We start from the raw sequence: 10,745 nt of genomic DNA, 5'->3' as shown, positions 1-10,745 counted from the left end.
TGTCCCAGTCACTTTGGCCTGCAAGGCACACAGGTGGCACCGCTGGCCAGAACCTGGGCTCCCTCAGTCACTAAACAAAACCCATGGGCCAGAGTCCGGCACGTGGAGGGAAGGGCCGCAGCAGCTGTTTGCACTGGGGCTTGGGTGGTCTGCAGTGGTGGATGGGAGGATGCTTCTCTGTTCCTGCTTACCCGCTAACATTTGAAAATCACAGTTAAGGGCTTGGTTCAAGGTAAATGGGCCCGTCAAATGCACGTGGTCCCTGGAGGTGTCGTCCTTGGGCTTCCGGCTGATTAGCTCCCCGTGACTGGCCCTCAGGTTTGGCCGCGCGCAGGCCCAGCCTCTCCACTCACTGTGCGTGTGGCCTGGGCGAGCCATTTCATCTCTCTGAGCCTCAGTTTACTCATTTATGGCATGCACACTGGCCAGCGTTTAATATCGGAGTGAAAATTTTTGAGTTTCCATTTCTCAAATTGTAAAATGAAAATAACAATAAATTAGTGGATCGCATAACTGCCCAGCATTTCCTACTTTTTAAAATTCTCAAGTGCGAAGTGAGGTGCTTTGAACTTCACGCTAGAATTTTAGAAACTTTTTGGCTTGAAATAGAGACCAAACAAAGCTGTTCTGAGGCCACTGGCACTTGGTCCCCTAACTCTGAGGGAGAAGTTGGTGAGCAGCGGGCTGGCCTTGGGCAGAGTCGGGCTCCAGGAGGGACTGCTCCGGAGTTTTCTTTGTTTAGATGCAGGTAAGCCAAAAGCTGCTCATGTTCTTAAAGGCTCGCTCTGAAGTTTGTGAAGTAAGGCAAGTGCAAACATGTCAGCCTGGGATTTTAATATTTTCAATCTTGTAAAATCACACACAGTAAGGACATGCAGAGAGAAAGGGTATAACTTTATAAAAATAAAGACTTGTTTCTCTCCCTTCACTTTTCCCCAGTGGGGAGGTGTTAAATGGCAGGTGATTAGTAAAATAAAACTGAAAATACCACCGCCCAGGATTGCTGTCCACCACGCCTGTACACGCCGAGCTCCGTGCGTGTGGCAGGCGGCGTGGCTGCTGTGGCTGGGGTGGTCCACACCGGTGCAGCAGGAGCCACAGCACCGGGAACGCGTCAGCAGCACTGGTAACCCCGGTGCTGCCAGGTGGGCTGGACTTGTGGGGCGATCACTGTGAGCTGTATAAATGGCCAACCACTATGCTGCACACCTGGAACTAATGCAATATTGAGCGTAAAGTGCACATGGAAAATTACGGTGTAGCAGGGTGTCCCCTCATCCCTGTCCAGCATGTGGTACTGCGGGGGAGGACTCCTGTCGTGCACAAGTGGGGGTGCTGAAGCCTGGAGCCCCCGAGGGGGAGCCCATCCTGGAGGGTGTCCCTGGCCTCGTGCTGGGCAGGCCACTCGGTGCCCCTCTGGTCACTGCCTCTGACACCTGTGCCTTCAGCCCCCAGACCTTTCTCACTTTCTTTATTTCTCTCCTGGTTCCAATTCCTGTGGTGCTGGGGCCTTCACACAAAGGCGTTCACTGAGCAGGCTTTTCCGTGGGGGCTCCTTAGCCCGTCAGGCTCAAGGCTGGGAGGGAGGGGGTTTAGTTTCCCAGAGGGCTGGAGGACCCAGATTTTGGAATCTTTGTGCAGGCCCACGGTGGGTGGTGGGTGGTCTCCCTGCAGGACCCCAGTGGGCGTGGGAGGTCAGACTCCGTTTCTCTCTCATATCTCACCCCAGGCCTCAACGTAACTATCTCTCCAAACCAGCATTAGGCAGTGCGGGCACAGCAGGCCCCTCCCACTGTCAGCACAGGAATGACCAGTAAAGGATTAAAAATTGTGTTTCAATATATAGCTGAGTTCTGTATTTAACTATAAACTTCTATACCTGTAATATAAAGTGTTTGAGTTTTTAATTGGGCTGAAAAATCAGTTTATTTTGATAAAGCTCTATGAACTCTAAGAGACTGCATGGGTTTTTTTGCTAAATGTAATAAGGAGGCCCTTCCAACTTCTCAAGGAATGTATTCCCAGATATTTTTGTGAGCGTCCCAAGTTTGTGAAACTACTAGAACATAATGCAGTGAGGTGTGATTACAGAATTTAAATGACCTCTAGAGAATTTTATCAACAACCTGGTAATGCTGAGACAGTGGCAAAACCACTGACTGCCAGGTGCCACCCCTTCTAACCCCTAAGTAATTTGCCTTACATACTAGCTCATCCTTTTCTGAGATTCAAGTTCATGCCTCCGAAATTATTTGTCATGCTTTTTTTTGTTGTTGTTGTTTTTTTTAGTATATGTTAGGAACACTTGAAAACTCAGGTGCTGGGGCGTCTTCTCTAGTATCAGTAAGTGTTTAGCAGGAACTAACTCTGTAATAAATGGAATTCAATTCCACACATGGTTTGTTCAAGCACACTTAATAAGTAGTCTATTTTTTTTAAAACTATTTTATTGATTTTTTACAGAGAGGAAGGGAGAAGGATAGAGAGTTAGAAACATCGATGAGAGAGAAACATGGACCAGCTGCCTCCTGCACACCCCCTACTGGGGATGTGCCTGCAACCAAGGTACATGCCCTTGACCAGAATCGAACCTGGGACCTTTTAGTCGCAGGCCGACGCTCTATCCACTGAGCCAAACGGGTTAGGGCAAGTAGTCTATTTTTTAAATGTAAATATTTGGATGAAGTTTTTGTTTGTTTTGAAATATTCATTTGCTACATTAACCATGGTTTCAGAATTTATCACTTGAACAGTTTGGTTTCAGAATCTGTAAAACGAACTAAGAATCTTGTGTATCAATTCAAACATGTGAGAATATGTGTTTATAAAGCGTGGATCTTGCAAAAAAAAAAAAAAAAAAGATTTCCCAGAAGCCTCCGCGCGCTGCGTCATCAGCGAGCGCGGCTTTCGCTCGCGAAGCCGGCAGTGGAGCGGCTGTGGCAGCGGCAGCGGCGGTATGGCGGGCCCGCTGAGCGTCAGCGTGAACCTGGAGGCCTTCTCCCAGGCCATCAGCGCCATCCAGGCGCTGCGCTCCAGCGTGAGCAGGGTGTTCGACTGCCTGGGGGACGGCCTGCGCAACAGGGAGACGCTGCAGGGCCGGGAGAAGGCCTTCATCGCGCGCTTCCGGGACAACCTGCACTCGGTCCACCGGGACCTCCACGAGCTGGAACGTCTGAGCAACCTGGTCGGCAAGCCGCCCGAGAACCACCCGCTCCATAAGAGCGGCCTGCTGAGCCTGGACCCTGCGCAGGACAAAACCCCCCTCTACAGCCAGCTCCTTCAAGCCTACAGGTGGTCCAGCAAGCTGCAGTGCCACGCAGGCCTGGCAGCCGGCCTCCTGAATCAACAGTCGCTGAAACGCTCTGCTAACCAGATGGGAGCGTCTGCGAAACGCCGGCCCAAGGCGCAGCCCACCACGCTCCTCCTGCCGCCTCAGTATGTTGATGACGTGATCGGCCGCATTGACAGGATGTTTCCTGAAATGTCCATCCAGTTATCCAGACCCAATGGAACGTCAGCGATGCTGCTGGTGACCTTGGGAAAGGTGCTGAAAGCGATTGTCGTCATGCGGAGCCTGTTCATTGACCGAACGATCGTGAAGGGCTACAACGAGAACGTCTACACGGAAGGCGGCAAGCTGGATATATGGTCCAAGTCCAACTACCAGGTGTTCCGGAAGGTGACAGACCACGCCACCACTGCCCTGCTGCACTACCAGCTGCCCCAGATGCCACATGTCGTGGTCCGGTCCTTCATGACCTGGCTGAGAAGCTACATAAAGCTGTTCCAGGCGCCCTGCCAGCGCTGCGGGAAGTTCCTGCGGGACGGCCTGCCCCCCACCTGGAGGGACTTCCGCACCCTAGAAGCCTTCCATGACACCTGCCGGCAGTGACCGCCCCTCCCCGCCCCTTCCCCCCGCAGCGGGTCAGAGGTCAGGAGTCAGACCGCCCATGGGCCCCCACCCCCCTACCCCCAAGGACAGCCTGGCTCTGAGGCAGAGTCTCCGAAGGACAGACTCCATCCCAGTGGACGGGACACCTTTCGGGCGGCACAGCAACCTTAGACCCGGGATGAGGGTACCGGCGGGCTGGGTGGTCGCTCTGCCTCCCGGGGAATCACCCTGGGGTCGAGTTCCCAGTGTTTCCACTGTGCTAGGGTGAGGGACTGAGGCATAGAAGGGTTACAGAATGTGCTAGGGGGAGGGACGGAGGCATGGAAAGGTTACCTATTGTACAATGTATTCTGATTCAATCCAGCCAGGTGTGACTCCGTTTACCTCTGCATTCATACTTGTAAACTTTGTATGAACCCTGCCAGTGCCAGGAAATGCTTTGTAGTGTTACAGATAAAAGGCTTTGCTGTACCCTCGGTCAGCACTGCAGTATGAGGTTCTCTACAGGAGGGATGTACTGTAGTCAGCTGGCCAGCTTAATAAAGGCTCCTAAATTTAAATTCTGAGTCGGTGGTCTATCTCGCTGATTGAACCCATAACACCACAAGCCCGTGTTCATGCAGTCATGTTGGCGTTGCATTTTGTAACTTATTTTTATGACAATAAACCTGTCCCCATTCTCAGGCCCCAGGAAAGAAGAGGAGCAGAAGCCTGGGTGGTGGGTGGGAGGATGCTGAGGCGGGGGGGGCGGCGCGCGGGACCCAGGTGAAGGCCTTCTGGACCTGGCAGGAGTTGCCCTCTGGGAGCAGGAAATGAGACCTCAGGCCTGAGGAAGGTGGGGAGTTGAAAGGAGCCTCCTGCTACCCACTGGGAACCTCAAAGAGCTGCCCTTTCCTTGAAGGGAGACCAGCGCTCTGGGGGTTGGCTCTGCCATCTGTTTACCGTGGAAACCACGTTGCTTGGAGAAGTCAGGATCCTCCGCAGGCGTGAGGAGTGCGGGACGGGCATCCAGTCCAGTTTATCCTCCTGTGCAGTGCAGGACGCCAGTTTGAGAAACGGAAGAGATAAGTGCTCCAACCAGTAAAATATTAGGGTCCCAGCAGAGGCCTCCGTGGGACCCCTCCAGAGTGCACCCACATCCTGGGCATAGAGACCCCATAGGAACCCCCTGCTGCCAGGAGCTTAGAGTAAAACCTTTCAGGCCGCACGAGGAAACGAATTCCCCGAGAGGAGGGGATTTGAGGCAGGACATAGTAAGACCAATACCCCAAGAATTAGAGAAATCAATAATGTAAAAAAGACGTAAAATAAGAATCTTTAAAACTGTGGCCATTCTGAGTCCTTGCTATAAGCCACACCCAATTATAAGCACCTCCCTGTGTTATTGTCCTGACCGGGCCGGGAATCTGAGATGATGACTGCCCACCTGTGGGGGTGAGGAAACTGAGGCACGCATTGGTTAACTGAGGTCGCGCAGGAAATGGGGGAGCCAGGCCCGAGACAGCAGACTCATCACAGCACTTGTCTCCTGACCACTGTGACCGGGACCTGCTTTCCTTCCCCGTGGAGACAGGATCCCAGCTGGGCATGTGGCCGCACATCCCAGGGATGCCCGGGGACTGAGCAGGTGACTCGGGGCTGTACCAGGCGAGACGGAGTCTTCTCTGGAGCTAGTGCTTTTCCTTTTCCTGAAGGAAGAGCTGGGGTGAGAAAGCTGGCCAGCGGGAAGATGCACACAGCCCAGCTGTGACAACGACCCGCATAGCTGGGACCCTCACATGGCCTCTTAGTCCTCCACACACTTCCCTAAAGTCCAGTCTCCTAAATGAGTGACCACATAACCCGGAGACATACCCAGCCCGGCTCCTGGCCCCTTTACCTCCAGCATGTTTGGGACAATGACATTCCAGCAGAGTCAGGGTGTCTGGTGTCCCTCCAGGGGAAGGGCCTAGGACTGGCCCTGCTCCACCAGTTGGGCCAAGTGTTTGAATGAGGATCCATTCATTTCCTCTCTGGGCCCTGACCCCACACATTTATCCTATTTCTATCTAATACTGTGCCCATCCTACAGGTGAGGAAGTTGAGGCTCAGGTTGAAGCCGTATCGAAAGACACACAACTAGTAAGTGGTAGAGCCGGAATTCACCGCATCGGCAGCCGGGCTCCGGTCTGCCCCCTCCAGGCCTGCCTCCCACGGCTCCTGGGGCTCCCAGGAACCAGGTGCTGCCTTTAAGCTGAGTTTCCTGACGAACTGGGCTCGACTGGGCCCAGGCTCCTTTGTTAACAAAGCCACAGGAGGGGCTCAGGCACACAGAGGTGCTGGGCTGCCAGGGCGGGGGTCCCTGCACAGTGACGGTAACATCCGAGTGTGCAGCCAGCCCCGGCCCTGTCAGTGCTGGTCACCGAGGGGCTTTGTTGGCAAAAACAGGCCCCCAGGTCGCAGGTGGGAAGGGCCAGGGACGGCCAAAGGGGTGAACTGAATCTCCTGGGCACCCAGAACCAGCAGATAGAGGCGCTGCAGCTGCGGATCGGCTCCCCAGCCCCCGCGCTGCCCCTGGGAACGCTGTACTTCACGCCAGCGTGCTTTGGCCTCTGCTTTGGTGGCATTTACTAACTCTGTGGAAGCAGCCATTGCTCACTGCCCTGATGCTCAACAGGAAACCAGCCCAGTCGTTGAACCCAGACCTGCCCACACAGGGGGAAGTCTCCGACATCTCCACAGCCTACAAGATACCGGACCACCTCCCCTGCTTGGGAGCCGGGAGAAGCCAGGTTCCTCGAGGTGGAGCTGAGCCCCAGGTAGAAATCTCTCTGTTACACATACATCAGGGTCCCCGATCCCTAGTCATAGACAGCTACCTGGTTTACCAGGTTTTATTGCTGTTGTATCCAGTGATCCCAAATTTAGCAGCTTAAAACACTGGGATACATGGTGATGGAAGGAGACTGGACTTGTGATATACGATACGCAGATGATGTGTTAGAATTGTACACCGGAAACTTATAATGTTATTAACCCAGGTCACCCCAATACATTCAACAAAAAGGAAAACACACCCATTTATTATCTCCCAGCGCAGGCAGGCGTGGGGGCTCAGGCAGGTCTCCGCTCATGGGCTCAGGAGGCAGAAATTGAGGTGGAGGCCTGGCTGGGCTCCCACCTGGCGGCTCAGCAGGAGCTGCTTTTAGGCCCACTCAGATGTCGGAGGACCGGTTCCTGCGGCGGGAGGACTCGCTCCCAGGGCCTCGCTGGGTGATCAGGTTGTTTCACTCCCAGAGGCGCGTGGTCGCTGTTCACTGCAGCCTTATTCGTAGTAGCTGAGGGAGAAGGACCTACGACGAACAGATAAAGAAGAGGCACATGTGTACATGTACAGTGAAACATCACTCAGCCCGAGACAAAGGCAGCCCTGCCTTTTGTGACAACGTGGATGGCCCTGGAGGACGTATGCTGGGCGAGATGAGCCAGAGGAAGACAGCTGTGCAGTTAGACCTCACATCGACTTTGTGTGAAAATGAACGTGTCCAGTCATGACCTTCTGCCCCTTTGTATTATGACAGCGCTTGTGTGGACACGCATCCCCTCGTGTTCACGGGCATCCATGGAGCGCTTACTATGTGCCCGGCACAGGGAGTCAGAAATCCCGCTCCTACGAAGCACGCACCCCAGGACCCGGAGAACGGTTCGGAGCGAAGGAAACGGGCTGACAGGCTCCGGGGCTTGCCGAGGCCACGCTTCGGGGAAGTGGCAGGAACAGGATCCAGCGCAGACCTCCGTCCTGCGGGGCGGCCCTCTCGCCCCGCACAGTGGCTGCCCCCCACAGAGCATCGTGGGCTGATGCAGCCCGTGACCAGATTCGGCGGGTGCTGACCTCGAAGCTCTTTAAGTTAGAGCGTGGGCATTTTGACCTCGTTTGTGTGTCGGCGAGTCTTTAGGGAACCCATCCCTGACCATCCATTCAGCGGTCTCTCACCCAGCTTCTCTGTAACCTGAGACTGTGGCTTCCCCTGGGAAAGGAGAAGAACGACGGTGAAATATGCTGATTTTATGACTTGCTATAGCTCCAGCCCAGTGACGGAGGATGGCATAGTTGGAAAGGGGAGCCAGAATGGAGCGCTCAGGCCAGAGTTTGAGTTGGTCCTGGCTTTGCCCCTTGGTCTGCAAGCCTCAGTTCCTCATCTACTAAGTAACAACTGCCTTATGTTTGCTTCATGGTTCAATTAATGCTTATGGAACACCCTCGTGCCCACTAGCTAAAAGGAGGCCTCTAAGAGAACTACCAGGATGCCTTCTGCTGAGCATTTGTGGGGAACAGAGAACTGTGCTCTGCAAACCGTTGGACCTTGTATGAGAGTAACCTCTGCCCGAAAGTCAGCCGGGGCATCTCACACCCTCCACTTTGGCTCCTAAATTCTGAGGCCTTTGCACAATTTCCTCATGTCTTTAGTTTGGATACTGCCCAGCTGACTGCCCCCTTCTGTCGGCCCAGGAACGGCTCTGATCCATTTGGTTGCTAAGCTCTAGTTTCCTTTAACCGGCGTCCTTCTGCAGGGCGTGCCACCTTGCCCAGGAGGCCCATCTGGACCCAGCCCTCGGGGATGCCTTTCTCCATTAATTCCATGGCTCAATGCTGGGGTCCAATCCCAGCAGGTCCAGGGGTCCCCAAAGGTGTGGACGGAGTCGGCGAAGAAGGAATGACACGAAGACAGCCTTCAGTTGGTCAGCAGCCTAGTCAGGACCTATAGCCAGGATCTCCAGCCAAAGTTCTGGTCGGAGTTCTGGTCAGGAACTGATGAGGATCTGACGTTTATTGTCTTGTTACATCCGTATTTATACCAGCCGATTTTAATCCTGTCAATTTCTATTACAAGGTGTTTCTCATCTTCATTCCAGGGAGTAAAGACCATGTAGCTTAACTACCCGCCTGGCACTTAATTAAGGGGTTGTATCCCCTCCCTAACCTCAGGGAAAGATCCCCACCTGGGGAAACAACCTTTCTCGGAGAGGTGACCTTGGTTAAAACACATGGCGCTAAAGGGAGCAAACATATTAAAAACAGTATGCTACATACGCCAGGTCCACTGAAACACATGCTGTGCAGATGCCTCTTTCCTGCAGCGACTGCATCAAGCAGCAAGGATGGACTGGCCTCCGGCAGCTCATCTCATTTGGGCTTGCTTCATCTTTTTTTTATTAATCTTTTCCCCCCATCCACTCTCTCCAGCGCCACCCCCCCCCCCCCCCCCCCCCGCCTCCCACCCCAGGCCCTCACCACCCCATTGTCTGCGTCCATGGGTTATACATATATGCATACAGGGTCTTTGGTTGATTACCTCCCATCCACCTTCCCCACCCACCTTCCCTCTGAGATTCTGCACTCTGTTCCATGCTTCCATGTCTTTGGATCCACTCCGTTCATCAGTTTGTTAGATTCCACATATGAGTGAGATCATGTGATCTTTCTTTGACTAACTTATTTCACTTATCATGATACTCTCCATGATACTCTCCATGCTGTCTCAAAGGGTAAGAGATTCTTCTTTTTTACTGCTGCATAGTATTCCATGGTGTAAATGTACCACAGCTTTCTTATCCACTCATCTACTGATGGGCACTTGGGCTGTTTCCAGATCATAGCTATTGTAAATTGTGCTGCTATGAACATAGGGATGCATACATTCTTTCTGATTAGTGTTTTGGGTTTCTTAGGATATATATATATATTAGTGTTTTGGGTTTCTTAGGATATATAAGTGGGATTACTGGGTCAAATAGCAGTTCCATATTTAATTTTCTGAGGAAACTCCATACCATTTCCATAGTGACTACACTAGTCTGCATTCCCACCAGCTGTGTACTAGGGTTCTCTTTTCTCCACATCCTCGCCAGCACTTGTCATTTGTTGATTTGTTGATGGTACATTCTGACTGGTATGAGGTGATACCTCATTGTCATTTTAATTTGCATCTCTTTGATGATCAGTGACTTTGAGCATTTTTTCATATGTTTCTAGCCATCTGTATGTCCACTTTGGAGAAGTATCTATTTCGGTCCTTTGCCCATTTCTAATTTGATTGTTTGTCTCTCTTTTGTTAAGTTGTATGAGTTCTTTATATATTTTGGATATTAACCCTTTATTAGATGTATTGTTGCCAAATATGTCCTCCCATACAGTGGTTCCCTTTTCATTTTGTTGATGGTTTCTTTTGCTGTGCAGAAGATTTTTATTTTGATTTAGTCCCATTTGTTTATTTTCTCCTTAGTTTCCTCTGTCCTAGGAGATGTATCTGTAAACATATTGCTATGAGAGATGTCTCGGATTTTGCTGTCTCTGGTTTCTTCTGGGATCTTTATGGTTTCCCGACTTAGGTCTTTTATCCATTTTGAGTTTATTACTGTGTATGGTGTAAGTTGGTGGTCTAGTTTCATTTTTTTTTTGTATGTATCTGTCCACTTTTCCCAACACCATTTATTGAAGAGACTCTCTTGACTCCATTGTATGCTCTTGCCTCCTTTGTCAAATATTAATTGAGTGTAATGGTTTGGATTGATTTCTGGGGTCTCCGTTCTGTTCCAATGATCAATATGCCTGTTCTTGTGCCTGTACCAGGCTGTTTGGATTACGTTGGCTTTGTAGTATAACTTAAAATCTAGTATTGTGATCCCTCCAACTTTGTTGTTCTTTCTCAAGATTGCTGCAGCTATTTGAGATCTTTTTTGGTTCCATATAAATTTTTGGAGTATTTGTTCTAGATCTGTGAAATATGTTGTTGGTATTTTAATAGGGAGTGCATTGAATCTGTACATTGCCTGGAGTAGTATGGACATTTTAATGATGTGGATTCTACCAATC

The 10,745-nt window shown here is 51.5% G+C and overlaps 1 protein-coding gene across 2 annotated transcripts; it reads left to right on the top strand.

The window, feature by feature from the left end:
• The first annotated feature begins 2,956 nt into the window (after nt 1–2,956).
• LOC138995907 (mediator of RNA polymerase II transcription subunit 27-like) lies at nt 2,957–3,892 on the top strand. 2 transcript variants are annotated; one of them, XM_070396713.1, is made up of 2 exons: nt 2,957–3,529; nt 3,638–3,892. In XM_070396713.1, exons 1-2 carry the CDS (start codon nt 2,957–2,959, stop codon nt 3,890–3,892), a joined length of 828 nt encoding a protein of 275 aa, XP_070252814.1. The 2 variants fall into 2 exon arrangements, with proteins under 2 accessions (XP_070252814.1, XP_070252813.1); XM_070396712.1 differs by having other exon boundaries at nt 2,957–3,892.
• The last annotated feature ends 6,853 nt before the right edge of the window (nt 3,893–10,745 follow it).

The sequence above is a fragment of the Myotis yumanensis genome, unplaced genomic scaffold, assembly GCF_028538775.1.
Source record: "Myotis yumanensis isolate MYYU_CA2020_CCGP unplaced genomic scaffold, mMyoYum1.0.hap1 SCAF_17, whole genome shotgun sequence".
In the NCBI taxonomy this organism is placed as follows: Eukaryota; Metazoa; Chordata; class Mammalia; order Chiroptera; family Vespertilionidae; genus Myotis; species Myotis yumanensis.
This window is presented reverse-complemented; position numbering and strand designations above follow the sequence as displayed.

Excerpts from the sequence above, each read along its gene's own strand:
- LOC138995907 (XM_070396712.1), top strand. The coding sequence starts at position 2,957 with ATGGCGGGCCCGCTGAGCGTCAGCGTGAACCTGGAGGCCTTCTCCCAG.